General features: G+C 35.4%; 2 protein-coding genes across 3 annotated transcripts; one reads left to right on the top strand and one right to left on the bottom strand.

The window, feature by feature from the left end:
- Positions 1-2,205: 2,205 nt before the first annotated feature.
- Positions 2,206-11,212, bottom strand: LOC123917797 (polypyrimidine tract-binding protein homolog 2-like). 2 transcript variants are annotated; one of them, XM_045969644.1, is made up of 11 exons: positions 10,975-11,212; positions 9,547-9,790; positions 9,242-9,451; positions 5,118-5,180; positions 4,965-5,038; positions 4,512-4,607; positions 4,224-4,281; positions 3,959-4,063; positions 3,775-3,856; positions 2,903-3,015; positions 2,206-2,777 (listed from the first exon to the last, which is right to left on the bottom strand). In XM_045969644.1, the coding sequence occupies exons 2-11, from the start codon at positions 9,730-9,732 to the stop codon at positions 2,442-2,444; spliced, it is 1,323 nt and encodes a 440-aa protein (XP_045825600.1). In that variant the 5' UTR covers positions 9,733-9,790; positions 10,975-11,212; the 3' UTR covers positions 2,206-2,441. The 2 variants fall into 2 exon arrangements, with proteins under 2 accessions (XP_045825600.1, XP_045825591.1); XM_045969635.1 differs by having other exon boundaries at positions 9,547-9,752; positions 10,975-11,109.
- A 5,087-nt stretch (positions 11,213-16,299) lies between these two features.
- On the top strand, positions 16,300-17,022 carry LOC123893150. The gene has a single exon (XM_045943076.1). It carries the CDS (start codon positions 16,300-16,302, stop codon positions 17,020-17,022), a length of 723 nt encoding a protein of 240 aa, XP_045799032.1.
- The last annotated feature ends 2,274 nt before the right edge of the window (positions 17,023-19,296 follow it).

The raw sequence follows: 19,296 nt of genomic DNA, 5'->3' as shown, positions 1-19,296 counted from the left end.
AAAATATTCAATGTGTTTGTCATGTGTTGTTCTGTTTAGTATTTACTTTTAAAATAAAAGAAATCTCATTGTGATACGGTATGGAATGGTAGAGCCATAATTGAGGAATTTGTGCTCTAACTCAATTTCATAAATTAGTTTTAGTTTTTTTTTTTTTTTGACAAACACAAACTTAAAACATTTCATTAATCAAAATAGTTTCAATACAAATAGGTATCCTCTCAAGATAATAGCGACTAGCCCAAAAAATTGCCGCTCTAGCAAGCTTATGGGCAACCATGTTCGTTTGTCGCTTGGCAAACTTCACCTTAAAGTTAGAATTAAAAGACAAATAACTATGAATATTACATATGATGGAATTAGTTTTAGTTTAAATGCAGTTTTTTAGCTAACTCGTTATGAATCTAAATAAAGAATTGTTTTATTAAAATTTGTGTATATAATTTAATTTTAAATTTTTTATAATTTTAACACGTATATTTTATAAGAATATTACTATATTTATATTCTTAACGTATCAAATTCCATCCGTCGAAAAAAAATATATCATATACCTTTAGAAAACCCATTAGCATGACCTTAATTTTCTTTTTTCACCACCAGTTTAATCTAGATCGAGGTCAGTTCTGACATCAAGTGGTTTCAACCTCCTCCCGATCACAGTTGCGAGGGATCGAACCATGATTCCCCTACCAAGTTTAACGTCAATCACTATTAAACTAACTAACTATCGGTCAACATGACCTTAAATTTAATCAATATTATACTCCTTTTGATCCATAAATATTAAAGTGGCTACAAACACCAAATAACAATGTCTCTCCGAGTCATTTAAAAATTTCAGGCAAGTTACTTTGATTAGTAGATTTAGTTGATTCATCATGACTACAAAAAAAGGTAATCACTTGTTTTCTATAATTGGATAGCAACCTTTCCGAACTAGACTAAACATATTGTTGTTTAGGACCATATTCTTGGTCATTTGATAGTAATTTATTCTTTAAATGTTCATTCACGTTATCGTATAACAACAAAAACAATATCAAGAAACAACTCATTTTGACGATAGGAACAACATCAATGTTTTTGAACTACAATTAACACAATAATGATTTTGAATACCATCAATCATTTCCTACAACAACTAATACAATAATGAAGTTGAAGAGGATTGGCAAATAATATCACAACAACTAACAACGTGGAGATGAACGACAACTACCAATAATTTTGAAGAGTATTACAACACAAATATCACAAAATACTCCAATTTTGGACATGTAAAAAAATTATAACAAATATTTTACAACATTGATCCTTCCGGACCTAAGATATATGCAGCCTAGGAGAGTGATGAAAGGTTGAAAAAGGTGGTTGATGAACAACGGCTCCAAAGAGGGATTTGTGCATGCAAACACTATGATGACCAAGTAAATAAGCATTGCAGTCTAAAGTTTTAGGGTTAGAAAAGTTGTGGACACGAATGTAGACCATGAGTTAAACTTTATAATGAGACGATTAGGATTGTAGGACCCAAAACCCTAGTTTGGACAACTATTTCTATGGACAGCTGTAGACAAATTGTGATGAGATTCATATCTAAAATTCCTAATAGGATTGGCGGGCGGCTTATTCAAGTGTCTATCTAGGGTGTGTCTATGCTATGGTTCGTTCAGGAGCTAAAGACCCAAGGTGATCTAGTTTGCTAAGGAATTAGGCCTTGATTTAGTTCGGAACAAACACAAATATATTACTTATAGTCTCAATCGTGTAATCAATCAACACACCAAAATAAAAATAAGCAATATGTCAAGTTAAAAAAGATCAAATTAAGATTTCAAAAACCCTAATAGTGGAGATTCAAAATAGAAAAGGGAGATATAAAGAATCTCTTTTGTTTTTTAATTGGAGAAGAGAAGCAAGGTCGCACGCGGGGCATGGAAAAGAAAATATATGGTTTTACGCGAGACGGAAAATAAAGAGCGGTCGTGCAAGACCACGAGAAAGAACTTGCAAAGGGTGGATTGTGTGGTTACGATGAGGTAGAATCATATGAGTGTGTGGAAAGAAGAATTAGATAAGAGTCGGAGACATTAAAGTGAGTTGGTGAGAGTCGCTTAGGTCAAGACATTTTATTTCAAAGGCAACTTCAATGGAAACACAATTCCAAGCTAGCACACTTTTTTTAGGAGAAACCAATAGAAATAGATAAATAAAAGAAATTTTAGTAGTTTTTTCAAATGCTTACCAGCAAACTAAGTGTTCTTAAAACATTGATTACATCTAAAAATTTCAAAATTAAATATGATGAAAAGTGGAAACAAACTGAGATTCGGAATTACATAATTAAACATAAGAACTCATAATTATGACAGTCCTCATTTCTGCCAATGTGTTGACTGTTAGCCAATTTTCAGCTTAGTTGAAGCCGAAGAGCAAGGCTATTGATGAATGTGACCGGGATACTGCATCATTCCAGGGCCACCTTGTGGTGGCATTGTACCAGGTGGCAAGTAAGGATTATGATGCATCCGTTGTTGTTGCTGCTGCTGTTGCTGCATAGGGTGTGGTGCTGGTGGAGCTGGTCCCCATCCAGCCTGAGATTGAGGTATAAAATTCTGGTTGTTGTTACTTGGAGCGTATTGAGCGGTGTTGTACTGTTGAGATGGTGGACCAGACATGGGAGCTTGTTGTTGCCCTGAAACTGAGGGCTGAACGTTCATAACTGGTGGCGGTGCAGTAGGCATGGTATAGTCTCTGCTTCTGTCATTATTGACCTGTAATAACACAAATCTTGAGAGCCTGAGACAACCAAAACTCCATACGAGAAGTATACAAAACAACCACCAATGGACATATGGGGCACGGGGCACCTATTCTATGGACAGCGTAGGCTGATTACCTTTATACTCAGATCAGTATGACGTGAATAGGAGAGGTGAAGCTTGCAAAATCCCCCATCATAAATGCAGTGTCCTTCCAAGGCTTCTTTGGCCACGATGGCAGTTTGAACATCTGTAATCCATAGAATTTAATATCGCAACAATATTATTAACTGTAATTATAAAATAATAAAACAGGTAAAATGTTTCTAATTACCAACCAGGCAAAAATCACAATTATTCAGACTCAAATGCACACATTTCCCCCCAAAGGTTCAATAATCCTTTCAAATTTTTTTAAAAAAATTTAACACGTCCTTTGCTAGGCTCCCAAAACATGAAATTTATAGATACAACAGTTTTATTCAATGTTTAAAAAACCAGCTCGGCTCGGTCTCTAAAAAACTAATTACACCTAAACAATGTCAAAAAAATCCTCTGACAAATTAATACAATTTCACAAGCTCAATCTTCAAATTCAAATCTATTGACCATGACATAATTACCTAATAAAACACATACATACATCAGTTTTAAACACAAATATAAGATACAAAAGAAATCATAAGCATAAGAAAATTTTCAGTAATAAAGAATTCAGCCAGCTAATTGAGGAATGAATTAAAACGCAGCAAAACCAAAAGGGTTATTTAATAACTTGTTTAACAATTTGTATACACAAGGGAGGTGAAAGTAAAAAAAAAATGAGGTTGTTATAAAAAAAGGTTGTGAAGGCATGTTTCAAAAAATAAACAATTCAAAACCTAAGCAACATAGAGGACATTGACAGTGAGAAGCCCGCTGGTATGGTATGCACAAATAATCGACAACAGAAACATAATATATAGGAAGATTTGAACAAAGATGAATGAAGGTATTGAAAGAACCTAACCTGGATATTGAACTAGAGCCTGTAAACCACCATTCTTATCAAACATTGCAATCTTTTGGATGGGTCCAAAAGAAGAGAAAACCTGTTACAAATAACAGAGAAAAAGCAGTATAATATCAGTAAAACAGTGTTGTCAGCAACATCATTTCAAAAATAGAGAACTGCCAACTGCAGTTCAAAGTACCATGTGCAAGACATCCAAGGTTACAGCATACTGCATGTTCTCAATTGATGCAAGAAGAACATTACTCTCGGCTTCCAGTCTCTTCCCATCCAAACCCATCACGGACTGCAAAAATTGTAAATTTATAAATATATTTAGAAAACCATAATCCTTTGTAAGGATGACAGCATGCAGCAACAAAGTGTGAGGGTAGATACCCATCACCAATGTGAATGAAGTGCATATCAAGTTAAAAGGCTTCATTATGCACATTCAAGAAGGTTACCTGTCCGTTTCCCTCCATAGCTGATTGAGCAACAGGAAGGTAAGGATTAGTGTAGTCCCTGAAACAAGAAAAAGAAAGAAAAAAAGGAGTTACATAATTTAAAAATAAAATAAAAATGTATACGGTTACCGCATGCAAATAGAAGGGCTAAAACACTATATCAAGGGTGAGATACAGAACCAATGCCCATGACAGTGAATCAATTAAAAGTCACCAGGCCAGGGGAACGATAAATCGTCGAGCATAGGTTTCTTATATGCCTTGGATGCCAAAAGAAAGCAGTCATACCTGCTTCTGTGACTTTGAAACTTGACACTTAAGTCTGAATGTCCAGAATATGTGATTTTAAGGGTACATGGTCCCAAATTCCCAGGGAGCAGGTAGCTGATACAAAAAGGGAGAAAAAATATTAAGATCAATCATTTTAAACAAACAACAATTGAGCAATAGTAATGCTTAATGTATAAAGACTATCAGGATTCAGCAGTGCTAATGAAGATGCAAATAACTGCACAAATGTTCTACTCGTGATCAGTTCAATTGGAATGATGTAGCTAACCATATTTCACGCATTCAATGATCCAAACAATTACAACAGGCACAAAAATAGTGTATAAACTCCAGAAGTCAATAAACATTACTATTTACGATAGTCCATCATTTAACCAAGAAATGCACCACATTAACAATTGTACACAGTTTGAACAAAATACTATGACAAACAAGTAATACAACTGTCACCTAGGTATGCTTCTTCCATCCAAAGCATCCTTTGCAGAAGTGGCAGTTTCTTGATCTGAGAATTGCACCAGTGCCTAAACAGTTGTATTTAGAATAAGCTTGTACCCATTGAAAATAAAGCCAAAATAGATGAAGGGTGACTAATCAACAAACCTGGAATCCAGCTGTCTTCTCAAAAGTAGTAATCTTATGAACAAATCCAAAGGCTGAAAAAACCTGCATATGTGAGCAATATAATCAGAATTTAAAAAATTAACAAATCTAGAATCAAGATTTAACTCTAGAATCGACGAATCTGGGAACCTAAAACTAACAAAAACCTGTGTAAGATAAGAACTTTTAACATATCTAGAAGTTCAAAATAAGTAAAACAGCTGCCCATTTACATAAACTCACAAACATCATTGTGCATACAAGAATTAATGAACACTTATGATTGGATAAAACTATCACTGTGCATCTGCTAGAGGCCATTAGGATGGTTTACTGTAGAACCTACTAGTGATGTTGGTAGGCCAATATTATGGGGAGTCAACTCTAGGGGAAAAGAAAATGGGTAGTAAGGTAATGTGTAAGTATAGGGTGAGTTGGCAGTAAAATAGTCCAAAGGAATGAAACAATAAAAAGGAGGGGATACAAAGAGAGAGTATCTAATGTCAACAAAGAAAGGGTGAGCTCCCCATGTTTGATGGCATGGACCAAGAAAGATCAATTATCATAACGGAAGTTTATTTTGAAGTACATAACACCTTTGAAGAAGTGAAGCTCAAATTAACCAAGAATAGCATGGAAGGACCCAAGGCACTTTTGACCGAAGGTTCCTTGACGCAACTTTGGACCAATGCACTTTGTGCGTTGGAGATTCTAACCCAAACATATTGTTAAACTTCTCTGAGAGACCAAAGACTATATGGAATTTGACATGGGGGAAATAAAAGTGTAAGCGGATTGCTGATTGTGGTGGTCAGAAGTTTCAAAATTCATTTAAGGAGCTTGTTCTCTTAGACAAATCGACCAAGTACTACATTGAAAGACCTCAGCTGATTTCATCTCGTACAAGATTATCTGAAGTGCAGTATATTGGGTACTTCATGAGTGACTTTCAATCATCCATCAGCCGGCGAGTGAGGACAAGGATGAAAGGATGTAAGCGGCGAGCCGATACATAGTTGTTTTTGGAATTTAAAAGGAAGAAAACATATTGTTGGAAGTGAGACTCGTAATAGCTTGAATCAAAGAGAGTCACACCCACAGAGGAAGTTTGGGTTGGGGACCTTAAGAGAATACCCAAATCCAATCCAATTTGTCATTTATGGGTCAGCCCCTGGTTAGCCCTTACAGAAACCAACGTTTGCATCTCTCATCATGCTGAGGACGAACGTTGCTAGTTGTCAGAATTGGGTGGAGTGTCATATCTCCTACCTAGAGCTGCCAGATCGAAAAATTAAGAGTTTGTGCTACACTGTTACTGTTGTGGAGGGAAGGTTCATCCATTTACCATTGCCTGGAGAAATAACTTAACATGCTTGTGTTAACAAGAATGAGGCAATGAATTTTAATGGAAAATCACAATATTGGAAAATAAAAAACAATGTGCACAGCTGAAGTATTGTATAGAATGGCAGGAGGTGGTAGTGCTTACTGATAGTGGGGCAGCCCACAATTTTAACTCAACAGATTTAACACAAACTCTAGTAAGTTAGTATTTCAACTCCAAGACAGTCTTATGTTCCGGAATTGGGGGGAATGGGTAGCTGGGTTGAGGAAACTGGGGAAGGTCTAAGTGGATTGGAAGAACATGACAATGACATTTCAGTAAAGATGGAACAGGTTAGTTTGAGAGAAAATAGTCATGGGAAGATATCTCTTTCATTAGTCATAGTTCCATCACAAGAGATGCCCTTTGTTAACATAAGGCAACTGATGCCCTCATTTGCATGAAGTTGGCGAAGTACATACTGATCTTTCATACCGATTTGGTTGGAAGGAGATCAAATTGTTTGCATGGTATTGCAAAATCAAGCAATTGATGCAAATCATTCTCAGCATTAGAATGATTTGCACTAAAATCCATCTTTAAGATCAAGATTTACCTATCCACATTCCACAGTGTCTTGTTGCATTAGAAGAATTTTTTGGTCATACCAACCACTTCTTATGTCCCCTCTATGTTAATTGTGCACATATAGAAGCATTGCTGGAAATTAATATAGGTTGGGAATGAAAAGTTGTATCCTGGACTTTGTCCATCATCATGTGATGTTTGTCGAAGGTAGAAATATGCAGCCACAACCCCGCTGCAGGATTACTAAAGCCTCTTTGGATTCCAAGTCAGATTTGGGAGGATATTTCTATTGCTTTTATCATAGGTCTTCCCAATCCAAGGGTCATGCAGCAATATGTGTTGTCTAAGTTTGCCGTCCATATGCAGCAATGATACTGGCCAGACTTTTTAGAGAGGAGTTTAGATTTCATGGAGTCCCTCATACTATAAGACACCTTGTACTTGAGCAATTTATTTGGAAGGAGCTTTTCATATTACAAGGCACTCATTTGAAAATGAGACCTCCGTGTTTTGCATTCGAACAATTAACAAACTGGGCATAATGGTTACGGTAGTCTGAAGTGTGATACAATGCATCCTTCCATGCCTCTATCTAATTGAAATTGTCTATGGAAGAAAGGGTACATCACTACTTTAAATTTTAATGCAATCAGATCAAACTTGAGGGTTGAGGCAGTGGATCAAGAATGAGTGGATCGGGATGAAGCTCTTAATCAGCTCAAGCAAAACTTGATCAAGACAAATCCAAATGAAACAGTCTGCGGGTTAACAGTGTTCAAGACTCTTCTAAGAAAGGTTTTCAATCTTGGAGCTTATAGACAGTCTTTGCATATGTGAATTAATCAAAAGCTGGATGCTCGTCACAATGGTTCATCTCAGTATCTAGAACGATATACACCAAAGACCAAAGCCCTACAAATTAAAATTACCCGCAGATTCAAGGACTTGTCCAGTTTTCCATGTCTCCCAGCTGAAGAAGGTTAGTGGTGATTATTCCCTAAAGGCTGCTTTCCCTGAGGAATTGGAGGTAGGCGTTGGCAGATTCAGTTGTGTCTTGGCTAGTAGGGAGATAATCAAGTGTGGTTCTCCTATTAGGCAATGGTTTGTTATGTGGAAAGGAGATTTTAATCACGATACTACTTGCGAGTATGAACCTATTCGATGAGGAAAATTTCCATAATTCAACTTTGGGACAAGGTAGTGCTTTTACAGTAGGGCAATGGTTTTACATCAGAACCTACAAGTGTTGTTGTGACAGAACATGGGTACACCCTACTATTGGAAAAAGAAAATGGGCAATAGGGTAATGAGTAATTGAAGGATAAGCTGGGAGTAAGTTGGTCAGAGGGAATGAAAGAATAAAAAGGAGGGGGTGCAGAGAGCGAAAGCACAGGAGTTTCTTATGTAGTTTTGGACTGAGAAAACTCTCTTGAGGGAGCCATAGGCTCTGGTTAATAGTGATCGTACATTTTCAGTGTTAACTTAATACAGTTGCACTTTCTATTTTGATTCTATAGTATATGTGTATAACACTGTTATTAGTATTATTATTTTGCTGTTTGGGGAATCCTAACGGTATCTCGTGAAATGCTAGGATACTGTTCTTATCGCATATTTTGCTGAATGATGAATTAGACTATCTTAAGCAAAGATTGTGGGAGTTATTGAAACATGAAGAAAACACAACAATTGTTCAACAGTGCTAGCATTAACTGCAGAAAATTGGGGTAAGGCCCAGGGGAATATGGCTGATTCAATTTTGATAATGGTTTTCTTAAAATAATGACAACTTCAAACATAAAACTAAAATGGTTATTATATTAAAGTGGTGTTATTCACTTTGTCACTTATATTCAAACAAATGCTTTGTGAGGAAAATTGCTTACTAATTCACTTTGCACAAATGAAAAAAATAATGGTAAAAGTAAAACCTAAACTACAAAAATGTAGGAGCTGAGGGAGAGAGTAGGGAAGAAAGAGGCAGTTCTAAGGAAAGGAGAAAGGAAACAAACACACACAAGCTCTTTCTCCAAAAGCACTAAGCTGCCATCGAAGATATTGCCTTGATATGGGCCTGCCGATTATTTACATACATGTCAAAAAAAATCCATAGTTTGACAAAGACAAAAACCTAATCACAAAACTAAAAGAACAGCATCCGCATGATGACATTTTTAGCATATATAGCATAGGCACATACGCAATTGCTTACCAAGTGTAAAACATCTATGCTCACAAGGCGTGCATCTGCACCCTCAATTGTTACCAATAGTACATTTCCAGCAACATCTGCAGCAGTTTTATTATTCACTATTTCTTGTCTATTGGAATACTGCAGATACACAGTTTTCCCCCGTACTTGAGCAGGCTCTGATGATGAAGCATAGTATGATATCATTGCAATGGCTTGATTTATATCTGACTGCAGGTTACAATATATGATTCATAACTAAAATCCGTAGCTTCATTTGAAAGGAAAAGAAAAATAGAGGAAGAAAAAGAACATATGCTACTTACAAATTCAATAAAAGCTTGATTTCGATTTGCTCCAACATTGCACTTTGTGTTGACAACTTTACCAAATGGCTTTCCAAGTTCAATTAGCTCCTCTTCTATACACTCCCATGGCAAGTTTCTCAAATGAAGTACCTTTGATGGTGGCTGTGTGTAACGAAACTGTGGTTGAGTAGACACTGATGCCATTTCAGACTATAACCTTAAACCTGTTGAATGGAACCACCAAAATATGCAGTCCCTTGGACTACAATGTCCATTTCGAAATCAGGTAACCCATCATATAGAAGTATTGAGAAGTATAGTATTACAAAAAAATGCCTTTATCTAGATAATTTTCAAAAAGATGATCAATTTAGGCAGCATGCGTTATAAAGGTTCAAATGTTCCACCAGCATCCTATCTAAATTAATTGTATCAACTATCAAGAACATAATTGTGTGCGTGATAAAAGGTAAGTCAACAAGATGAATAGCCAAAACCCCCAATCTCCAACAAAAACCAACCAAGCCTTATCCCTCTAGGTGGGATCAACTATATGAATCAAACAACACTATATTGTTCTATCAAAAATCATGTCGATAGCCAATCAATTTGCCTCTACACATTTAGACTAATTTAGACTCCATTGAACCACAATAGCAAGTAAAAGAATATGAGTATAAGGATAACATTGCAGAACTAGAATAATATTAGTATAAGTGGCTAACAAGCTAAAACTCAACTTCATTTCCAACAATCAGTTTGAATTGGGTACTCGTGGTTTGAATTGGCCGTTATAAGATTGAGCGAATCAAACTTGTCAATCCAGGGAGAGTGGGTAGCTCAACTGGTTTGAGCTAAGGGTTAAAAAAAGTTGGAGGTCTCGGACTTAACACCCGGCAAAGGAGAAAAATATTAATCTAACAAAAACTAACAACTAACATTGGTTGTTTCAAAAACAAAACTTGCCAATGGGCCTAGAAAGTTCCCTCTCAAACCCAAGCTATAGCTAAAAGTTTAAAACCAACCCAAATCTTGCAAATCACAAATTCCAAGTCACAATAACAATATGCAAGCTTTATGATACAACAAAACACTTCCCCCCTAAATAAATCCACAACAAAGCATTGGGCTTTCACAACCTAGATTCCATTGACATATACAAACTACAACTAAGGCAACAAACCAAAAATAAATAAATATTCCAAAACTCTGTTCATAAAATCTGCATGGAATTCAACATAGACATTTATAGATTCCATTAATTACTTAAAATAAAATAAAAATCCATAACAATTCATACTACGAAACGAGGAAATAAAACGCTATGATTTTTGAAATTGGCATCAAATTAAAGGATATCTAGCAATTGAGACATGCATCAGAATTCAGATACGACCATTAAAAGAAAGAAGAAAACTTCAAGAGCAATGATATGATAAACATCACCTGAGAGAAGATATGGAGGGAAAGGGATTGCGAATTTAGGGATTTGTGGAAATTAGGGTTCCAAAAGAGGGGCTGTATATCGTAGCTGAAGCTAAAGATGAGACTCGATGATGGCGTGTGATGTGGTACTTTGTTTTTTCCAAGAAAATAAATTTTTATCTTTCTTTTTTCTTTTTCTTATAATTTTTTATTGAGTAAACTATCAAATACCCTTGAAATTTCAAAATTCGTCAAATATTTCTTGAAATTTGGAAATAGGCAAATACCCCATGAGATTATAAAACTTCAATCAAATTACCCCTGACGTGGACTCTGATTGGTAGTGTCACAGGGCAATTTGATTGACGTTTTATAATTTCAGGGGGTATTTGCTTATTTTCAAATTCCAGGGGGTATTTGACGAATTTTCAAATTTTAGTGGGTATTTGACATTTTACTTTTTTTTTTTTACAAAAATTATTTTCTTTTTTTAAACAAACAAATTCAATTGATATCATTAACTAATTTGTAACAAAAAAATAAAGATATAAGTCACTAGGTTTGGTCTAGTGGTGAGGGATTTGAGTAGCATGTTATAGGTACTGGGTTCAATCCTCAACTCATTGTAAACCAAAAAAATAAAATAATAAAAATATGATTAACTCATAAATGTTGTATGGAAATTAGCTCAAGCTTTGGCCGCCACAACAAGAGTACCAGCAATCAAATTTGTTTGTCTCATAACAATCTTAACCTCAAAGATGACATAGGAAGAATAATGTCCTTAATAATCAAATTAAACTCTGAATTGTCTAGTCTTCTTGAATGGATAACATCAACCAACAACTTTGAATCGCTTTCAAATTGGGCATGCTCAAATCCATGAAGAGTGACCCCTTTCATAATATGTAATAGAGCTCATGTTTCGCCTTCCACTACGAAGTAAGCATGCTGCTGCCACTGAGTCAAACTTGCCACAAATTGCTCGTGAAAACAAAGACTCGTAGAAGTCACATTGGGCCCACCTACAAACACGTAGAAGTCACATTGGGCCCACCTACAAACACGACATCAACATTATATTTTATTCATCTCACTCCTGATTTCTCCCACCGAACCGCCCTATGATCCTTAACATGAAAAACACTATGAGCAACACTCATAGGCTGCTGCACATTCAAAAAAACACATGAATGTCATCCTCTAACCTCAATATAATTATCTTTCCTTTTTAAAAAGCATATTTCACTCAGTAGGGATATACGCAACACCGATTCAAACATGTAGGCTACTTGGTAAAAAAAATTATTCATAATTTATTTTCATTCTTTGAACATTATTATATTATGTATTCTCTCCATCCCAATCTATAATAATAATAAAAAAAAAATCAATTGTCTTTATCTTAAATTATTATAAATAAGAAGATCATTTTTTACTATTTTTAAGACTTATTATTACTTTTTTTAGCAAGACCTATTATTATTTTTTCATAAAATTATATACGAATTGTATTTAAGTTGTTTTTCTTTTTGTCCTTTTCTCACAATTAATAGCCAATAAAAATTATTTTTTAATCTTTTCATAAAATTTATTCGAAAAACACAAAAAAGTCTTTTCAAATCTTATATTTTTATTTCTTAAAACAATATTTGGCAATGTTAACAATCAAGAGTTCAATAATGTATGTTTCAACAATGTCGGGTTTATCACTGTCTTGTTTCAAATCAACCAGAGGTTCAATCGTATCTACAAGTGTGTGTGTGTAAATAAAACATTAACCATCATAAAATTGCATGATTTTCACTCTGAACCAGTTTCAAAGTTATCTTCCAAAAGCCATTTCGGAATTTATCTTCCCCTTGCATTTCAGAAGTTGCAATCCAAAATGCAGCTTTACAAAAATTCTTGGAAAAAAAAAAAACTTAAAACACATGGTACTTAGGCTCCGTTTGACCCTACTTATTTTTTACTTTTCTATTTCTCCTTAAAAGAAATAGAGAAGTAGAAATTTGTATTTGACCCTATTTCTCCTTAAAAGAATTAGAGAAATAAAGTAAAGAAATAGAAAATAAGGAGAAGTTGGTTCAAACACAATTTTTTTTTTATTTACTACTTTTAAGGAGGAAAAAAAATATGAAAAATAAGTAGGGTCAAACGGAGCATTATTTTTTAATGTCAAATGAGTGGAGAAATCTCTATGAGTGATGATATGTTGATTTCATATTTTCAAAACGTCAACAAATTGTATTTTTTTTTTTGTAACATTGAGATGGAGTGTGGGAGAGGAAATAAAAACACAGTTTCTAACTGCTGGCCTAAAAAGGTACTCCCTCCGTCCCAAAATATAAGCAAAAGTTGGTCAACAAAAGTGAATGTATTTGGTCCAAATCTTTAACCAAATACATCAAGTTTCTTTGACTCACTTTTGCTTATATTTTGGGACGGAGGGAGTACCTTTTAAAAAAATACATTACGACACACAACACAACGTATTCAAAAGATATCTTCCGAAATAAAAAAAAAAAAAATCTAAATTTTACTCATTTTGAAATATAGGTCCCAACGAGCCCCAATTTAAAATTTATCTTCCAAAATATCCTAGGATATTTTTAAAACTTTAGAGGACCTATGAACAAATCAAAGAATAGCAAAATTCAAAAAAGTTAGACCCAAGACTTTTATCTTAAAAAAATACTAGTTTAAAAAAAATGGATAGAAAATTGCTTTTTTCGCCCCCATGTTCCTCTTAAACCCCCCAAAAATCCAAAAATAACCTTGAATTTGGGGGGTTTAGGAAGCTATGGATCCTAGGATCCGAAATATATTATGTGTGGTTCGTGGGATCCGAAACAAGCCAATTATAGATGGGAACACGTTTTGGGGGGGGGGGGGGGGGGGGGGGGGGCGAAAATTGTGCTTATACGTTGGTTTGGAATCTACAATCCAAAACCAATTATGTTCGGATTCTGCGAACCGAAATGGTCACGAAAATCACAGGTTTGGATCCTGCGAACCAAAATGGTCATGAAAATCACAGGTTTGGATCCTGCGAACCGAAATGGTCACTAAAATTACAGGTTTGGAGTGTACAGTCCAAAATCAAGTTTTCTGTAGAAATTTTTTTACAGTTTTGCAGGCCAACATTATGCATGTTCGGAATTTGCTCTTTTGCACTAAATTAAAAGTTAAAAATAACCATTGTCATTACATACGATAACTTCAAACATAATCAAATAAATCACAACTTCAAACTCTAAAACGTAAATTACAACTACAGGATCGTCTTCATTTGGCTCCATCTTCATTTGTCTCTCACAACTACAGGATCATCTTCATTTGTTTCCATCTTCATGTCACCTTTTTCATTCTTCATGAGTTCGTCAAACTCAACCATCCGATCCATAAATGTATCCTCCCAAGTCCCAGCCTCTGGCGCCCTATGATTTTCCATTCCTTACAAGTTGGAGGCAGTGGTTTGGAACCATACCAACACACATAATGCGTGCAGATGGATCCAACGGTGGACGACCGCGCAGTGGAAAATAGGTTTCACAATAACCAATCTCGTGTTTAGTTAATAAAACTACAACGCGGTTGTAGGTCGTTGCAAGGATATGCCCCATATCTGATTTCACAATCACCATAGTAAATCCAGCTTTTATAGCCTCTTTTTTGCACCATTCGATCATCTCATCTCGGACCTTATACTTTTCACACTTAAAAAAATAATTGGCAGTGTTAACCAAAATATTTGCGGGTTCAACTACATTAGGTTGTGCAATGTCGGGTTCATCGATGTTCGGTTTCATTTCAAACGGAGGTTCGGCCATCACAAACCCTACCTATCACAATAAATTTCAAAATTTTAAAAAGCTGTCCAGTTTGGCATGTGGGATCCGAAATGGGTTCGGATTGTATGAGCCAAACGCGACTGCGATCATAAAACCATGAAAATTGAAAAAATTAACGGTTTAAAGTGCTTATTACCTCTTGTATGACTCCGATTGAGTATTGCGCCCCTCTTTGAGTGAATAAACGTTGCTTTCAAGTCTCTGATACGCCAAAAAAATCGCCCTAGCTCCAAAGCTCCCAATTGAGTGTCCAAGTGGTTATGAAAGTGCAACTTCTAAAATATAGGCTATATAGACTCTATTCGGATCCTACACACCGAATATGAGCGTTTCCGGTTGGTAGAATCCGAAATGATGCAAAATTTTAAAAATCAAAGCATTTCAGATTGTACAGTCCAAAATCAAGTTTTCCTGGGCAAATCATCAACGATGTACAAGTCAGGCATAGCCAGCCAATGGCTTGTTTAAACTGGTTTCGGATTGTATGGTCCATATCAAACAAGTTTCGGCTTCCATACTCCAAAACCGTTAAAAATAAAGGACGTTCGGATTGTACAGTCCAAACCCAGGTTTTCTTGGGCAAAACATCACGTACAAGGCAGACATAACCAGCCAATTGCTTGTTTAAACTGATTTCGGATTGTATGGACCATAACATACAAATTTCGGATTCTAGAGTCCAAACGCATTTATAGGATCAAAATGGTCACTTTGGGGGGGCTTGGAGGAAACAGTGGGGGGGGGGAAAGCAATTTTCAAATGGATAATGGACTGCATAAAGTAGGCCCAATACTAACTTTAAAGAAAATATCTCTAGAAAATTTATCTTTGCTCTCATGTTTCTTTCAGACCCCCCAATTTTTTTTTTTGCCCTTTTGAATTAGTAAAAAAAGTTTAAAAAATTTCGGATTCTAAAATCTAATTTTATTTATTTTCGTTTGTGTTTTATTTATGTTTTTTTAATCTATATCTTATGTTTTGATGTAAATCTTTAGGAAAATGCTAAACGGTGCCCCCGGGGCACTGTTTAAGGAACCAAATATAGTAATATCATATTGAAGTTTGTGCAGTCAACGCCTCGAAAGTCTAAAAAGTGTTATTTTCAATTTTAAAATTTCCTTTTTTGGTTTCCTTAACCAGTGCCCCGGGGGCACCGGTTAGCATGACCCAAATCTTTATTGTATGCCATTATGAGTTTGTATCATTTGAAGTTGATGTTTTTAATAAGACATGTTTTTGTTGAGTGTGTTTTTTTTTGGTACAATGTTGAGTGTGTTTTAATGAGATATCAATTTTATTTTTTTGCATTTTCAAATATATCGGAACATAGAACCCAAACCACATAAACATATACTTCTTATTATATTTTCCGAAATAACTTTTTTCTTCAGAATCTAAAGTATATATTTATGTCCATTGTGTTCGGGATTGTGATTTCTCTAGACCCATTTGGCACCACCTTGGTTTTATCACCCCCGATTTCTTCATCCCTATGGATGCTCACGAGTGGCTCAAATTTGGTTCCACGGGTTCTCAAGTTTTCGCTTTCTCTGCTGGCGTTTGGTGGGCCTGGAGACATCGAAATTTGATGTGTTTACAAAACGAGACTTGGTCTATCAATCGTCTCTCCTTTAATATTCATAGTATGATTGCCACCCTCACCTCTTGTTTCTCATCCCGCTCAACAACCACTTCGGAAGAGATCCATGTTAAATGGAACAACAGTAACTACTCCGGTGTCATCCTCAATGTTAACGGAAGTTGCCTCGGATCACCTGTTAGAGCCGGCTATGGAGGAGTTATCAGAAACGACTCAGGCTACTATTTGTCAGGCTTCTCGGGTTTCATTCAGGGATCCTCAAACATTCTACTCGCAGAGTTATTTGCCATCTATCAGGGCCTCACTTTGGCGAAAAATATGGCTATTGATGAGTTAGTTTGCTACTCCGATTCTCTCCACTGCATCAACCTCCTTAAAGGTCCCAATATCAAATATCATGTTTATGCTGTGTTGATTCAAGACATCAAAGAGTTGATATCTCAAAGGAACATTACCCTTTGCCACACTCTCAGAGAGGGAAACAATTGTGCGGATTTCTTAGCCAAGCTTGGAGCCTCTTCAGATTCTGATCTCACGATTCATGCATCTCCCCCAGAAGGCTTCTTTGACATTCTTCGAAGCGACGCGACTGGAACTTTCTACCTTAGAGAATAGTTCCCTTTTCTTTTTTTTTGTTTTTTGTTTTGTTTTGATTAGCCTTGTAACAAAAAAAAAAGTATATATTTATGTGGTTCAAATGCTACGTTCTGAAATAATTGAAAATGAAAAGAAAAAAAACAGATCTCATTAAAAGCATCTCCTCTATGAGTGATTAATATGAAATACGGATCATCAATATTTCCCTTTGAAAAATTCATATAAATTTTAATACTTAGGTCAAAAAAGATATAAATTTTAATACAACATATATCCTTTTAATAAGCTAAAATATTTAGGATTTTATTCCTTCATTTATTTTTTGGACTTACGGTGTTTGAAAAAATACGTTAGAGATTGTCTAGTTGGAAAAGTAGAAATTTGTCGATAGATTGTTGTCTAATGATGCTTAATTATGTTTTGTCTTGGTTGTCGGTTTATTTCACTCTTCAAGGCTCGTACAAGTATAATTTCTTCTATTTAGTACTTATTTAAATCTTTTCTGTAGGGTGGGAGTGAGGAAACGAGAAAAATTGATTTGGTAAGGTGAGATAAGGTGTGTAAGGACACGAAGAATGTGGATTGAGAGTTCGTAGAGTTAGAAAATTTAATTTATCATTATTAGGGAAATGAAGTTGACGGCTTCTTGTTGATGAGGATTCAAGAGGGCTTGTGGTTTAGGTGTTGATAGCTAAATATGGTATGGAGGATGGTAAGGAAGGGGGTGAAAAAGCTTCGTGTTTGTGGAGGATATGTGTGGTGTTAGGGAGCGGGTTGAATTGAGTGTAGGTAGGTGGTTTGAGAATATTGTCACAAAGTCTCCACATGGGTGCATACATGATTTCTCAAGTGTCATCTCTACCCTTAAATTTTGTCCTCAACAAAAAAATCTCTACCCTTGATCATCTTCTATTTTTTTTTTACTTAAACTCTAAAGTTGAAACTCTAATATTTCTCTTCTTTATAATAGAATGCGAGGATTTCAATAGACTCTCTCATGTTATATGAAAGGATCATTCCCAATTTTTCATGTGTTGATCCAATTTTATGACAATAATTTTGGAGGAACATTTCGTGATATACGACCTTACTCTTTTTTTGACAAGGATATATGAGTTTACTGTGTTAGGATTTGAACGTATCTAGGAAAATCTAACCTAAAAGACTAGGAGAATTGGCGGGAGAGCCTAATAGCTTAAGTACCATATTGAGGCAGCTTCCTCACCCTTTTTTTTTTTGACTGGAGCTTCCTCACTTATCAATATTCGGTGGAACATTTTAATCCAACTTATAGGTAGCATTTTCCGTGACCAAACTCTCGGTTAAAGCACCAATTGTGAGGACAAAAAGACATAAGAAGAATTTAATCCAAAAGACTAGCTTAATAGGTGGGAGAGCCTCATGGCCTAAGTATCACATGGTTCCAACTTCCCTCCCGATCGCAGTTGCAGATGATCGAGCTGCGGTCCTCCCTACTAAGTCCAGTGCTAATTACCACTGGACCAACTAACGATCACTAATCGAGTAAGTTAGCATTGTACACGTATAAGTGTGTTTTCCATAATTGAATCAATAAATCTTATATCTCATTTAATTTAATGATATGAGATTAACCGATCTAATAGTATATAATACAAAATTTATTTTTTTGTCAAAAAAAAAAATGCAAAATTTATTTTACTTGCACTATAGATGATAGAACTATAGTAGGACAATATAAAATGGTCGACATGTGAAATCTACAAAGCAGCTTTTATAAACAACAAAAAATCCCTGATATACACTATTGATTTGATCATGGTCATGTGTATTGGGAAGATATTATATGTAATATGAAACACATACATAGCACCAGCTTTTAGGTGTCCTTTGAAGACACCTCTCCATGCTTTCCAAATCTTGAGTACAAGTAATGAAGAAAAAGACAATTGTGTGGGAGGAACAAGAATGCACATAAAGTACAGGTTTTTGGCATCCCCCTACTACATTGTTGCCACGTTTCAAAACTTTAACTGTGAACTTGCTTGGTTTGGTTTCTGTGAAACTGAAAAATCAGAAAAGTGTGTTAGGAATCGTTGAGTGAAAAGAGTTAAAGTTAAAAATAGGAACTGGAGTGTACACCTTTTGATACAATTCAGTGAGTTAAAGCCACTAGAAGGGAAACAAATGCTTGTGTGTTGTGATCTGTGTTTATGAGAGGTGAGTTTCTCTCTTTCACACCTCAATTTGTACATGACGTGTTATTCTGTTTGCAACATTTTCATTATTTGAGGACCATTTCACATGGCTTGT

This window comes from Trifolium pratense, linkage group LG1 (assembly GCF_020283565.1).
Source record: "Trifolium pratense cultivar HEN17-A07 linkage group LG1, ARS_RC_1.1, whole genome shotgun sequence".
Lineage (NCBI taxonomy): Eukaryota > Viridiplantae > Streptophyta > Magnoliopsida > Fabales > Fabaceae > Trifolium > Trifolium pratense.
This window is presented reverse-complemented; position numbering and strand designations above follow the sequence as displayed.

Excerpts from the sequence above, each read along its gene's own strand:
- LOC123917797 (XM_045969644.1), bottom strand. The coding sequence starts at position 9,732 with ATGGCATCAGTGTCTACTCAACCACAGTTTCGTTACACACAGCCACCA. Across the intron at positions 5,181-9,241 it reads GCATAGATGTTTTACACTTG|GTTTTTTCAGCCTTTGGATT; the intron begins GTAAGCAATTGC and ends TCACATATGCAG. Across the intron at positions 3,857-3,958 it reads CCTTGGATGTCTTGCACATG|GTTTTCTCTTCTTTTGGACC; the intron begins GTACTTTGAACT and ends TATTTGTAACAG.
- LOC123893150 (XM_045943076.1), top strand. The coding sequence starts at position 16,300 with ATGGATGCTCACGAGTGGCTCAAATTTGGTTCCACGGGTTCTCAAGTT.